Source organism: Echiichthys vipera (genome assembly GCF_963691815.1).
Source record: "Echiichthys vipera genome assembly, chromosome: 1".
In the NCBI taxonomy this organism is placed as follows: domain Eukaryota; kingdom Metazoa; phylum Chordata; class Actinopteri; order Perciformes; family Trachinidae; genus Echiichthys; species Echiichthys vipera.
Window position 1 is genome coordinate 12,246,714 of NC_139826.1, and position 15,286 is coordinate 12,261,999.

Genomic DNA, 15,286 nt, shown 5'->3' on the forward strand with positions numbered 1-15,286 from the left:
ATTTTTGATAAGAAATGTCTTTTGACTAATTAGATATCTGAACATTTGAACATTGGACTTCAAATATTAGTTTCTTTTCATACTGGACATGTAGCATTTTCGAGCTGAACTCATCAGTCATTTATACCAGTTTGATAGGGAAAATTCAATTCTTTACATTTATTGATGTCAGAATGAAAGTTAATTTCGAAGACTTATAATAATTTTAGAGACTTTTTGTTTTTATGTATAAGTGAGGTTATACAGCTCAGTGTTTCCCTTAGGTTTACAGCTTTTTTTTGGGGGGGGGGGGGCATTTCTTTAAAAAACGCAGATGTATTTGTCCACATCGGGGCGAAACAACACCGTGCACGATACAGAGAGCAGAGGAGAATTGTAAACATGCAGCCATAACGAGACAGAAAGGACATGCCGTCATGTAAATAAGAGCTATTTAGTTTGTTTAAGGACAAGATATAGACCTGTTCTATAGGAAAGGTCTCATTTATAGATATCCTTTATCCTCCTTAAAGTACTTCTGTTGTGATCTGGCGCTGTTGGGCCCCTGAAACTGGGTAGTGAGATATGATTGTGGCCCCTACAGGGCTCCAGTCAGAGGGCCCCAGTCAGTGAGTCATTAGTTTATTTAAGCCTTTTACTCCCAGAGTAACAGTGAATACAAGCAGGACAGAGGATAAGCTTGTGCAGTTTCTGAAATAAAACATAAATAAACAAATGCATGAATATATGAATTATTTCTTATATCATTATACAAACATTTAAGGACTGTAACTTAATCAGTGTTAAACACAAAAGGTAATAATGAACCCTCTTATAATGTTATAAAATCACATTGAACCACGTTACCTGAACATTTACAGGAATACAAGGCAGCTATAGGAGCTAGCCAGTTAGCTTATCACTTAGTGCAACTAGTTTGGGGTCAGACTAATTACTGAAACGTGTGTCTTATAGCAACACAATGGACAGACTTAACCCAGTGCATACACTTAAGTAAAACAACATAACATCATAAAATAGTCACGTTTTTGTGCTTCATGAATCTTGTCACAGTAACATCATAACTTGCATCATCAGTGATGACTGCACCGCGATCGTCTGCGGGAAAAGTAACGAGATGCGCGCATTAACAGGAAACAGAAATACAGCGCGACTTCACATATAAAATGAAATTAAAATAACTTGACCTTCAAGGGGGGGCGGGGTGCCGTTGGGAGGGCGGGGCACCCCCCTAATATAACGGTGGGGGAAAAACTGTGTCTAATATCAGACAGAATTATCAACTCATTACACTCCGTTTGAATCGAATGTCTTTTTGAGTCAATGCTGATGCGTAGCCATGCCGACATACTGCTTTTGCCCATGGATGTACAATAAGATCTGGATATGACGTAGGCACTCAGCTTTGCAGGTTTGCATCTCCACATTACCACCATTGTAAAAGAGACATATGTGGATTCAAAGGTTTGGACTGAGAAAAAGCATAAGCTGTTCTATGTACTAGTAGATTTTCTCACAATAGTCTTTGCGCCTTTAACTCTACCCATGAACATACCATTTGCAGTGGGTCAGTAAGTTGTTGGCTGATGAGTATTTGTTTAGGGAGCATGAATGTTGACAACCGTTACACGTACAGAGAGTAAGAGGGTGAAAATGACTTGCTCTCAGGGGCCTTGACAACCTTTGCCCTCCCGGCTCTCATTTCAGGCCTTGTAATTGCCACTGACCAATGGGCTCCCGTTTGAAACTAGACCCTAGGCTGCAGCTATTAACGTCCCCCTCCAAACGGATCTTGTTTTGATTCCTGATGCTTTTATAGGTTTTGTCTTTAGGAGACATTCCTGGTCGGCACATACCGTGCACCCCCTCTGCCCCTATTTTCCTTCCTTCCCGTCTTGTGGGGCCATTGCCCCCCTCCCTGCACTCACAAACATACACACAGCCATGATCAGCCTTTGCTTGTGTGTGTGTGCGTGCACACGTGCACTAGGGCTACTGACCAGCCCACCCTCCCTTGGCCCCTCCTGACAACCAGCTACACTGCATGAACTTGGCCACCCGTCACAGCTGCGTTAAGATTGAAGGATGGGGGGCCCTTGTATCCAGCTGGGTCGGAAGACATGGGTGGGGGCAGGGCAGGCCCAGATGCAGATGGTTTAGGTCAAATGGAGATGTTTGAGGATGAAGGGGGAGGGGGACACAGGAGCTCAGGGGCACAATAACTCCAGAGGTTACTTCTCCAACCCCTGGAAAAATGCACTCTTGGAGTCTCTCTTTATTATTTATCAGTTTTCATGTGTTTGTGTTGCAGAATGTTGGTAATTGTTGTATCTAGTGTAGAGTTTAGTCCATTTTTTTAAGCCTGACATGAACTTTTTGACCTATAGTCAGTAGGTGTTTTAACACTGGACACTAAGACGGTAAATTGGCTGCCTTTTTTGAGGCCTGCTCCAGGAATTCACAGAGGCCGAGGTATTTTGCCGGCCTGATTTAGCGCCCTAACGGCTCGGACCCTCTACATATTGGCGGCCCGATTTCAATGTAAATAGAGTTGATGCGGCTTGGCGGCACAGGCGTGACTTGGGCGGAAGTGTCGATGACGTGAACTGCAACCCACAGCCGGGAGTTTTAAAAGCAGGAGACACACTCATGATCACAGAAACGAGAGACAGCAAAATATTGACCATGGTGATGTGAAATCTATAAGATGCTGACCATCACAGCAGGGAAAGCTCAGATCACAGGCCTAACTTCTCCCAACACATATGTTGTACATCACTGTACGCCGAACTTTGTGCTGCACGTCATGTCACATATTTACGTCTCTTCCAGAAGGCTGTCTTTTGGGAAGGGGGGAATATCACGCCACACAAACACATAACAGGACGTCAAATTGCAGCCTTTGCCTGGCCGCAGATGTGACGTATTTTCTACATAAAAAACCCTAGTATCAAAAATCAAATAACACATTTAAGAAAAAAATGGTCAATGTCCATTCTTAAGAATTACAAATGTGCAACTCCATTAGTGGTGGAACCATGGAACGTTCCCGGTTCGGTTCTGGCCAGGCACCTTGTTGCATGACATGCATTTCTCTCTCTCCCCCCATGTTTCCTGTCTAATAGATAATCATGAAAACTCACCACTACAGATTTGATCCTCTCTGTAGGTGTTTGTAACCACTTTCTGTTTGTTTACTGACCTTATCTGTGTTTTCTCTCTTGTCTGTTGTAGAATGGAAGTGCAGGCTGGGCAGATGAGGCTGACAGCAGCAGAGGAAGAGGAGAGGCCTCCAGAGACTTTGCTAAGGTAAGCGTTTAAAGAATGATCCTAGGCTGGCTATAGTGGGTTCAATCATTAAACAGCCAACACACCAATGACATAATAACAATTCTTATTAAAGAAAAAAGAGTGGAAACAGCTCTACTTCCATTGACAGTTCACCACGATGACAACTAGACCAAAGAGTGCCAGACACACAGCAAGAACTACAGGTGTCAGCTGACAAGTTAGTGCACCGTGGCCTTAATTAGCTTCTGTTTTTTGTTTCAGTTGTATGAACTGGACAATGACCCCAAAAGGAAGGAGTTTTTGGACGACCTCTTCACCTTCATGCAGAAAAGAGGTGAGTGCTCTCCAGAAATCCACATTCAATTTAATATAAACTGTAAACTACAACACCTATGATTTGGTAACAAGACATGACATGTACATTGTTTTAAATCCTATAGAAAAACGTTTGTGTTGTGAATTTCTGTTAAGTTACCACAAATGTGACATTGGTTGGAGTTCATTTCCCTCCCTCTGCCTGGAAAACGCTAATACCACATAGACTTCCCTTTCTTAAGAGTCATTTCCTGCCTCAGTTTGAGGAGGGGTTGGTTTTTTTGTTTTTTACAGAGCATCTGGAATTTCACTATAGACGATTGGTGTTGGCCGTACAGCACAAAAGGTTTATTTGGTCGTACAATGGTTAGAGGCCATACAAACTGAGCAAGGATAAAAGTATATAAAAGTTATTTTCTTTGTGGCTTTGGTGTTCCAAATACATTTGCTTGTCCCATGGTTGTCAAGTGTCACTGATCAACTAAAAAAAAAAAACATGCTGTAACTCTCACTGGCTAACAAATCCTTTACTAATTCCCCTCCCCAGAGTAAAGGTTTTAAGAGGTTAGCAGGTGAGATTTGCCCCTGTTGATCCTGTGGCAGTATCAGAGTGAAGTCGGCCAACAGCCGGGGAGGCTCAGCTGACCGCGTGCTGCTTTGACACAACCTACAAGACCCCTCTGACCGGATAGCTAATGTACTTAGGCTTCTATCAGACAAATCTGTTGCCAAGCAAGTTACATGGCTTGAGCAATACCTCCCAAGGTGAATCACAATGTTATTACAGTGGTGCATACTTACTACATTATGTTTTGGCAGGCTATGATGGGTGATGATGGTCTGTGAGCATGTGTGTGGTTCATACTTCATTATGTTTTGTCACAGGCTATGATGGGTGGTTACAATATGTATGCGAGCGTGTATGTGATGCATAGTTTGTTTTGTCAGACTGTGACGGATGATGATGCGTCAATTTGTGTAGTTCGCTCCATGCGCATCGACGTGCATGTGTGTACTTGAACGCATATGTTGGCGAGCTCACATTCATGAGAAAAGCAGCTTCTTAGTGTCTGGTCTGGTCTCAGCACCCGGGGGTCTTGTTTGGAGGTTGATGAATTAAGCCGAGTCAGAGGGAAAGGGAGGGACAGGATCTGTCAGGGCCCTGTTAGCATCTCTGTCCAGTGGCAGACACTGGGAGTGGTTGGCTGACCCTTTACTCACGCTTCAGACGGGGAAATCCATCAAGCTGACTGAAATGCCACCTGACAGCATATAACTGGCTGATCACAGTGCACCGTGTCACATTATTTTCCCTAACTTTGCATTTATTTTAGGCAGGAAAACATAAGGTGACTTCTAAGTGAAAACTTTTTTTTAGTGTCCTGTTGATTGAGCAACTCAAAAATTTGGAATGAATTTTTAACATCAATTTTTTTTTAAACGAAAGGGAGATACAAATGACAATTGTAAAAACCATCCCATCTCAAGACAAAGAAAACACTGATTCACTGATAACAATAAGATGATTAGAACTCTTGTCGTTTACATTTTGTTTCATGTGTGTAGCTGAATCACATTTCCAGAGTGAATTACAGTGAGTGCAACTGGAATCGTCCTGCATGGATCAAGTTCATGTATCATCAGCACTACATGTGACCTGTAGTGATGGAGAGCAAGGGTCAGTGGGCGACAACAGTTGTAACAAATATTACTGTGTTTCCAGAGTGCTCATCTATAATAGACAAGTTTGAGGCAATGGAAAAGGAATAGGGTGAGAAATGATGGAAGTAGGTTTTCTATTTGAGTGTTTTCATTTGGGGAAAGTGAAAGGGCACTAGAAAAAAAAATGACATTCTCATAGTTCAACTGAGTGAAAATGTCACTGCCATGGCTGCACTGTGCTTCAAATGTAAAGGCAGGTTATGACAGGGACGTTGCTATTGACATTAGAGACCTGATGTAACCGTTGTGCAGAAGGGTAGGGTATAATTTCAACTACTTTAGAGTGAGTTCTTCACTCCTCCCTTAAGACAAGAGGCACTTGGCTGACCTCTGCTGTCTCTCAAACCAGAATCTTAATCACAGGGAACAAATTGCTTGGTGGGATTCCCTTTTTGCTGTTAGTGCCAAGTGTATAAGAGATGTAGAGCAACCTTTGCTAAGCACTTGTTAATGGCACCCTCTAATTACTGTGTTTACTCCTCCTTCTATTTCACTTCATAGATATGGAGGCAAGATTATTGCACTCTTTTTTTTTTAATGAAAGAGTACTTAGAAAGTCTTTTTTATTATAATGCCACTTTGTGGAAGAATGGTGAATAACAGCCTTTTCATTTGACTGTCCTTGTGAAGCCGATTGGTTGTATAGAGACAAATGGTGAAGTGCTGTTCCCACCTCATCGTGGGGCCTCAAGGCCTTGAGAGGAAAGCAACAGCGGAAGGAAAACTTACGAGGGATTCCCATTTCCTGCCTCTGTGCTTAAAAACAGGCACGTGTGAGTGTGTGTGTGTGCGTGTGAGAGCGTTAATGGAGGAGGAATTTTAGCAGCTGTCCTAAAGCCTGTCTGTGTGTAAAGGGGCCCATTGATGGGCTCTGCATCACAGAGATGGCAGAAGACATAAATACAAATCATCTCTAACTTGGCTCTTATTTCTTTTCTGATAACTTCTACATCTGTCCCCTTTTGTTTTCAGCCTTGACCACTGTTCTATTTTTTCCTTGTAATAAAGAACAATCTCAGCTTGATTCTACTTGATACCCTCCTGTCATTCGCTGCAGATAGAAGTATCTGCTAATGGCCTGACATGTAAATGTGATGTAAATGCACAAGGCCTGCTCATGTTGGAAGAGTGCGTGGAGGATATTAGCCTTCATGAGTAACGCCGACATCACTGTTTATCCTATCCATTACAGGCTTGACTGTTTCGCTCACTGGGAGCGCAGAGAAAGCTTCGACACCATTAACCACCTCAAAAGGTTTCGATTAAGCAGATGGGTGAATGTTTGTTTTGGCTTGACACCCAGCCACTTTCTCATTTGGGATGGGGGTTTGGGGGAGGGAGATGGGGTTGTGAAGAGGTAATCAAGGGGGGGAGCAGTGAGTGAGGCTGCGGGAGCTATGGGTGCCCAATAAAGAAAAAAAAAAGAAGAGGAAAAGAAAAAGAGTGATGCAGCCAACTGCCTGTCAGCGCTGTCCACTTGAGATGATTAATGACCACAGCCTGTGATGGACAGAGCCAGAGAGAGGCTCCTGTTCAGTGAAATCACCAGTCGAGAAGGTTTGGCGTAACAGGAGTAAAGACAAGTGTTTTAGCTCTTTCTATCCCAACCAGAAAACCTCACACATCGCAGCCAGCGAAAGGCTAGATCCACCCCAGTGTGACACTCTTAATGGGAAGTGTAGATTCAGCTTAAGACGGACCACATGGTGTTCAATCGCTTTGGAGTTATTTTAGGGGGAAATCCCTCCATAGTAGATTTACGGCTGTTCATAGTAATGAAGTGGTAAGCCGGGCTTGTCTGAACCATTATGTTGCAGTGGTTGTGATAGGGCTGGAGAAAGATGTTCAGAATTAGAGGAAGGAGTAGGAGAGAAGGAATGGGAGATAATGATTATAATTAAGATGTCTCATTTAGCTGCAGCTCCACAGTTAAACCTACTGGCAGTGGGCTCTGGTCTGTTGCTATAAATCTTCACTGTGGCTGCCAGTAATGTTTTAAGGGGCCTACATTGGAGTTTGTTTTGTCAAAATTGAGTGTCAAAAGGTTGCCTTTTGCCTTTACTGGAAATTGAAAAATAAACTGCCATTTTTGGTTCACAAGACAAGATGAGAAGGTTTATTTGAAAAACCCTGAAAAACATGATAAAAAAAAAGTCTGCAAGTTTTCTCATTTGATAGGTTTTCTGCCCTGGTTATGCTGGATATTTTTTGTGGTGTGGGAAGAGTGGTCTGCCAGCAGGACATTAGAGGAAGTTCCCTAACTGTAACCCTGAGACCAAGAGCTCTGTCCACACCAATTACACCATGAATGGGCTCTGGGGGATCCATGTATGCATTATATTACTCCCCCGGTCAGCCTCACACTGGCCCTCGTAACAGGCGGGCCCTCTGTACAAACACTACACTACAATAGGAACATTCTCTGGCTCTTTGATATGGCCTCATTTTCCTTTAGTTAACACCCCACAACTTCTGGAAAGTGGCAGCACCTGGTTGGTTTAACAACAAAAACACTGGGTATTGTGGGAACATTTGTCCATTTTAGATCGTGTTGGATGGCAGGGAAATTGTTTTCATTTAAGATCAACCTTTTGAACTGCTTCTGACCAATTAGAGAAGCAATTCTCTAAATTTTACTTAGAATGCACCTATAAAATGTAGTTAGGAAATGACACTTTGTTCCCTCTTGTCTTTCTCTCTGTCTCCGTCGCCTTCCTCCTCCTTTGCCCCCACCCCATTCTCCTTCCCCCTCTGTTTATTGTGCTACAGTTACAACCACTGAAACTTGATAACACCATGGGGGATAGGGGTGGAGGGCCGCACTGTGGCCTGCATGGTGTGGCAGGGGGAGGAGGGGTTGGATTAAGGGGCCTCCTGTCCTACACGGGATGATTAATGATCCCCAAAATGTGGGGGCTAACCTTTTTGATAGGGCAACGCTAACGGACAGAAGACAAGGGAGTGACTGTCGCGTGTCTGTATGTGTGAAAAGGAAGAAAGGAGTGGATGAAAAGAGCAGACAGGGAAACCACAGTAGGAGACAAGGACAGACAGGGTGCCAGGGTGACAGAGGGGAGGTTAAGGGAGGCATCGGCCAACTTGTGTAGAAACAAGGCAGTGCTCTTTCATTTCCCTTTTAAAGCATTCTGTCAGTGGGCTCAAACTGACCGAGCTCACCAACCAGACAGAAAGATAATCGGGCAAACATACTAAAAGACCAGAACTGGTAGCAAAGGGCCCCTGCTTTCAGGAAAGGGTGGGGATCCAAATGATACACAGATTCCAACCACTGCTTTCTAATCATTACTCCAAGATAGACTCTAAAAGAAGATGCAAAACTATTCTTATTGGACACATCATCCCCTGCATTTGTGATCAAAGATTTTGTGGTTACAATGTTGATATATGTGAGGGCTGAGATTATCTTTGCTTTTGGTAAACTCCACCCGTTGGCTGGCAAATTACAGCCCAGCCTTGGGGAAAGAGTACATCAATGGTGATTATGCTCTTCTATTTCTTCAAAACAAAAGGACATAGTAGTTATCCTGATTTTTTTTTGTGTGTGGGGGGTGTGTGTGTTGGGAGATGTTGGATTAGAATCTTAAGACTTTTTATTCTTTGCTTCTGTTTGTTTCTTACCAACCAAGACTACTCTTTGTGTCTCTTCCTCTCTCTGTCTCTTCACCCCAACCCCCAATCCGTACTGCCTCCCTGTTATTTCCTCTGTCATATAGCGGGACTGTTCCACAGCCCTGGATCGCCAATGTGATGTCCATCTTTAATTACGACCATACTGTACAGGGATTTGAGTCTCTAAGCTGCAGAGCTGGGAGATTCTTAATCACTATGCTTATAAGTAACTAAACAGGGAAGGGGACGAGTGCAGGCCTCAAGCAGAATCATGTGCCCTAGCGAGGTCATCGGTCAGGGTAAAAATAACATGGGCTCCTCAGATCTGTGCATCTTGTTTTAGCTTTGATGGAATACATCCATAAATACCCTGAAAACCAAATGTGGCGATCAAATACTATATTTACTATACCATATATGCAAAAGTGTGATGGGGCTACTAGGTTGAAACACCAGTTGTTTTATGAAGAGGATATTGTAACAACAAAAAAGTGGAACGTGGCTGAAACTGAAGCTGCATTCATCCTTTTCCCCTAAATGATCAGCGTTGATACAGGAACTTTATAAAATGCACAATGTGAAAACAGCCCAATATTAGAAATGTTCTTGCACAAAGGGTTTGATGGGACAATGGTGCAAAGAGACAACGTAACCCTTTTAATGAAGAAAAATTGCAGGAAGTCAACAGACAAAAATAATAAGTATAAAAATAAATTAGTATAAAATGTTCTTTCATTCATTCTAAAATCAGCACAAAGGTTTGATAGGCATATCCTAGATTTATGTAGATTTTGGTGAATGCAAGACAAGCCAGGATGGAACATTTTAATAAATCAAGAAAAAACACATTATCATTACAGTTTGACTATTTTCCAAAATGTGGTATTCCTAGAATATGTAATTTATTTGAAATACAGTTTCCTTTACATCATTTGGTCAAGCTGTTCCCACGCGAAGCTCTCCTGTGATCAACTAATTTCCCAAACTTCAGCTATCTCTGCATATCTGCGTGTTTTGCTTCTCCATCTGTGTCCTGTGTGTGCTCTTAAAGCAATGTTTCCTGGCCCCCACACCCCTGTGATGGATGGTATGAAACACATTACAGCCCCCAGAGGAGCCCTACACCAGTACAATAGCCCTGAGCTCACTTCCAGTGCAGCTCTGCAGCAGTGTTGCATAAGCCGCGCAGTAACAGAGATCTGAGTGCAAAGGGGCCCTAATGGAAAACAAGACGCTTGATTTGAAGGAAGAAATGGACATAAAACACAAATGTCATGGCCTCTTTGTCGATGGTATTTTAGTTTATGTGGTTAGTTGTTTGGGATATAGGACATTTCATCTTTTGAAACTAGGCTTAAAAACGTTGACTTTTCATGTTGTAGTATAAAGTATCCAATTATGCCTTTCCTGTTGTTTCATTCTGAAATGAAAATGTATTAAAATCTTCTAGACAGTGTACAAAATTAGCACCATCCACTAGCCACATGCTGGTAAAATATGCAAGTGACTGGTAGATTGACTTCACTCACTAAAAATAACCAATGGTAATCTACTGAGTGGCTATTCAAATTTGAACATTCATAGCCAGTTGGCCAGTGGACAAAAAAGGTAATTTTGCACTAGATGTTTAAGGCCTTGAGAACTAGCCTATTGCATGTTTAAAACATAGTTATAAGCCGTCTTCTTTTTCTTTTTTTTAATCTAAGAAGGTTTTAAAAAAAAAAAAATTACAGGTTATTGTTTGTTATTTAGGGATGCAAGCATATTGCTGTTGACCTCATTTTATGCCACTCTGCATTGAGAGCGTCAGCTGAATCCCTGCAAGGTAAATGTATGACCCCCTATCATGGATTCCAAAAGCCAAAAGTAATTAGCATTGATGGGAGTTGAAATTTTCAAGAGGAGTGCACAACCCCCAACAATCACTTGGCCTGTTTCAACATATCCCTTGTTCTCCTCGGCTCATAGCAGCTGATGTCTCCCATATTGATCAGTGGTGCTGGGCCCCAAATGGGATTCGTCAGCTGATGGCTTTATCTGTCAATCCGGGTGTCCATTGATTGAAGCAGTTAGCTGTGTTATGAAGCTTGCTAGAAGGGAGAGGGCCACCCTCAATGTTGCACCTGCTAGTGAAGACATCACCTCCACCGACTTTCTCTCAAAACCAGCAGTCTGACCAATGAACTGTCACCAGTGTTGCCAAAGATGACCTCATTGTTACTGAAGAGATGGTGTAGTTTCTATTTACTTGTAGTATATCTTCCACAGTCTCTCTCTTTCCTATGGAGCTGCAAAATTAAATAAACATGATCGATTGCGATATTGACGTTAAATGCATGCTCCGCTCATAGAAAACTCAGGTGCATATCAAATCAAACGCTTTCTAAATTAACAGCCAGCCACCAGGGGGCATTTGGGACGTTTTGGCTTCACGTTTGGGGAGCTGTCATGCCACTATGTACAAGCCGCAGCGGCACCATGATAAACTTTCCTGAATATTGTGGCTGCAGTAGAAGAGTAATATAAGACAGAGAGCCGATGGGCAAAACGGAAATCAAATGTCAGGCAAATAGCTTTTTTTAATTTTTCATATTTTGCTTGGAGGAGATGCACTAAATTCAGCTGAAGAAAAGTCTTATTTTATGTCTCATAATGATGAAAATATTTGTTAATTAGTCTAGTACAACGTGAATGTGGAATCAGTGCTATGTAGATTTAATTTGGGGTAAGAAGGTTTTGGCATAATTGTATTTTTTTGGAGATGCAATGTCAGTAAGGACCAGTCTTATTTTGATGCAAGGGTTTATCCAATAGCAGGAATGTAGCACAACAGGGAAGTGAAATGTAAAAATGAATGTGCAATCAAAATATTTTGTCCCTAACCTCAAAGAATAACCATGGTAAATTATCCTGATCTCAATTTTGAACAAAATAATTGTGATAATCATGTTGGCCATAATCATGCTGCCCTACTTCCTTACAGTGTTTCTCTTATGTATGATCTATTAACCCTTATCGGTTCTATTTATCCAGTCTAAATATTACCCTTGCCCTCTTTATCTGTCTCTCAGATCTCTAAGATTGGTTTGACCTGAGTTTCAAGCTAGTCCAGTGGATAAGGTTGAGCTTAACGGTTGCACCTTTTATAACAAGAATCTACAATTGATGCCGAAGGCCCTCCTTTTATTATGTGTACAACATACCATTGCTATGTTGCTGTCACATATACATTCTTGACATTTGTGAAAAGATCAGAGATGTCTGTCTACATGGCCAAGCTATTGAGTCCCCTTTCTCTTACTTGATTTTCCAGTCAGATGTAAATATGGAACAGAGGTCATCCACTTTGACTAAGCTGTTAAGTTTTAAATTGTGACGCAAAAATGCTGGTACATGTTATCAAGGGTTTAATATTTAGAGTTTGATATCTGATGCATCACAATTAAAAATGAGATGGACATAGTTGAGCAAGTTTACACTGCAAACAGATTTTGGTACTCAATGTTAAAAATATTTACTACCTTTTAGTGTTTTCATGCTTTTTCTTCTTGAGTAGTCCATCTTGTGGATAGAAAAACAACTTTTATTGACCTTTTCCTAACTGGCTGTGACTCACAATACAGGCCTGTATCATCAGTGTTTATAACCGCTGCATATGTCAACAAAGATTTCACCTCCCCCGACTGTAAACGTCCTGTCTGTCATCTACTATTTGCCCTTGTATCAATAAACTTGCTCATAAATATAATTTTGCCAAAAGATATTTTCAGTCTAATCACAATTACAGCCAGTTCAATCAAGAAGGGGGGATATTCTTAAAATGCAGGAGTGTGATAGTAAAGTATGCACAACAGGATGCACAAGAACTGAATAACCAACCATATTACTTTTTGAGTACAGCCAAAAGTATGTAGCATAGAAAACTAATTTGAGCAGATATTTCCTTTTTTTCTTTTTGTCTTTACACACTATTTCAACAAATTTCTCTTATTGCTGTTTGTGTTCACAAAGTATTGGGAAAGAAACTTATCTTTCAGCACTACAAATGCAAAATTTTCAATAAAGCCAAGCCTTACTTGGAGTTGTGCAATGAGGGTGGAGATTTTTTGTTCACACACTGCATGCATGTCTCATGTATGAGCAGTACAACAGGTTTAGGTGGTTGCTGTATTTAGAGTGAAGGTGTACAGCGTACAGACATGAAGCCATTAGAAAAGCACACTTTTATAAGGTCAAGCTTGTCAAATCAGTTCCTAACAGTAGAACACTAGTCTTACAGTAACACGCTGAAAGCATTGACCTCTGACTAACACATTGCAAATTCAGCAGGCATCTGCACAATTTCACTGGTCAACTAGATGTTAATGGAAGACAAACATACCCAGATAGTGGTTGGTTACCTTCAAATAGGGCTGCTGGGTGGAGTGACTAGACTATGACGATGACTGACTAAGGGATGGACGCATTTTATATATAAATATATATAAAATGTATATACACTGGAGATCAAAATTAGAGAACAAGTTATTAATACTTGATTTACGTATTCTGAAATGTTGTTATTCTTTAATAAAGGTTTTGTTGAAGTGCCTTTGTTATGTATGTTAGAGCAGTGGTGTAGCTACAGCTGATATTCTATCAAATTCTGAACAGTAAAAAATAAATAAATAAAAAGTGTTAAACATCTAATTTTGATCTCCAGTGTAAATCCATAGCTTTTTTTTAAAAATGCAACATTTCATGGCCAGATACCGATATGTATATGTCTGTGATCTGAAATTAACTGAGACAATTTATCTGTATTGATATATATCATGCATCCCTTATTTTAATTTACTGAAGAGTCATTTCTCCACCAGTTTGGACTTTCTGTGAAGTCCACATCTAATTAGAAAGCGATACTTATGCAGTATTTGATAAATTATATTATTAAAACCTTGTTATTAGCAGCATTGGTGGCCATTAACTGAACTGCATGCAGCACCCAGTTGCTTTGCAACAGGCCAAACAGTGAGACTTGACATGATTGACTAGCTTCGGGTTGCGAATGCTGTAAAATTAATTACAATCATATTTAGAATAACACTAGGTTTCAGGGAGCTAACGTTAGCAAGCAAGCTAATCATCAAGTTAGCCAGCTAGCTGTAACTTAGCTATGCCACATGAATCTGGCATTTCTTGCTTCATTTCATTAGCTATTTGTTTTCACCGAGGGAAAACCACCACACCACACCACACACAACAGAGTCCACACATGCTGTACTTCTGCTACATAAACTCTGCGGCCCCCAGACCCTCGGCCAGCCTGAACCCCGGCACTGTGGGGCTGATCTCAGTTGGACTCATGGCGGTCTGAGCTGGAGCAGTTGCTGCCGTTACACAAGACACAGCAGTGTAACGGCAGCAACAGTGGAAACACAGCGTGTATGGAATCTGCAGGGACGTTTTTTGACGTTGGCGGACTACATTTAGCTATCACTATTGTAGGCAAGCTCAAGAGAGTCAAAGGAATTGGGAGTGCACAAAACGTCACATCCTTTGGAGTTTCCTGGAAAATTTGTCTCGAGTCCTTTACATGAAAGTCAGTTCACAGGTTGTTAGCTGTAGTTGAGAAATGCGGTGAAGGTCTCAGTTTTTCTGTTACAGTTCCAATCCCTTTGCACATTGATAGGGATGTCCGATAATATCGGTGGGCCGATATTATCGGACATCCCTATCAATGCCGATATTGAGTTAAAAATGTAATATCGGGAATTATCGGTATCAGGTTTTTACAACCGATGTTAGTTCTGTAGGCTTCAGCATTTCCGAGTCTACATGAATGCAACATGGGATGTTTACAGGCGCGTGCTTGATGACGTATAACAACAACAACACGCTAGACTCGTATGTTGCTAACCGTGGCTAACAAGCTTGCTCCCCCGGTGCATGAGAAGTCCGTGGTATGGAAGTATTTCCAAGTGTCACCTACTAACAGTGAATTTGCGATTTGCAATGACTGCAAGGCGTTAGTTATGAGAGGAGGAAACACTTTAATACATAAAATTTGATCACCCACCTCAAGAAGAATCATGCGGAGTTATACGCTACATCTGTGCAGCAAAGTGATGAAAAGAAGCAACAGCCAACACCAAGAAACAAACTTTTTCTATCGTTCAAGATGCCGGATTCACCAAACTTGTGGAGTACCTCGAGCCACGTTATGTCGTGCCCAGTCGCAAGTATTTCTCAGACCAGTGTTTACCCGAATTGTACAGCATTGTTTACAGTCACGTCGAGAAGCTATTTTCTGGTGCTGTATCCATTAGATCCAATACAGGTTAGCATG

General features: G+C 41.5%; 1 protein-coding gene across 1 annotated transcript in view; it reads left to right on the top strand.

Annotated features, from left to right (window-relative positions):
• LOC310948307 (AT-rich interactive domain-containing protein 3B) overlaps positions 1 to 15,286 on the top strand; it is a gene marked incomplete at its 3' end in the record, with an annotated part of 53,516 nt that overhangs the window by 25,687 nt on the left and 12,543 nt on the right. Inside the window, exons 3-4 of the mRNA XM_083915390.1 lie at positions 3,235 to 3,309; positions 3,553 to 3,625. Of these exons, the coding sequence (XP_083771516.1) occupies positions 3,235 to 3,309; positions 3,553 to 3,625 (148 nt within the window). The remainder of the gene's footprint in view (positions 1 to 3,234; positions 3,310 to 3,552; positions 3,626 to 15,286) is intronic.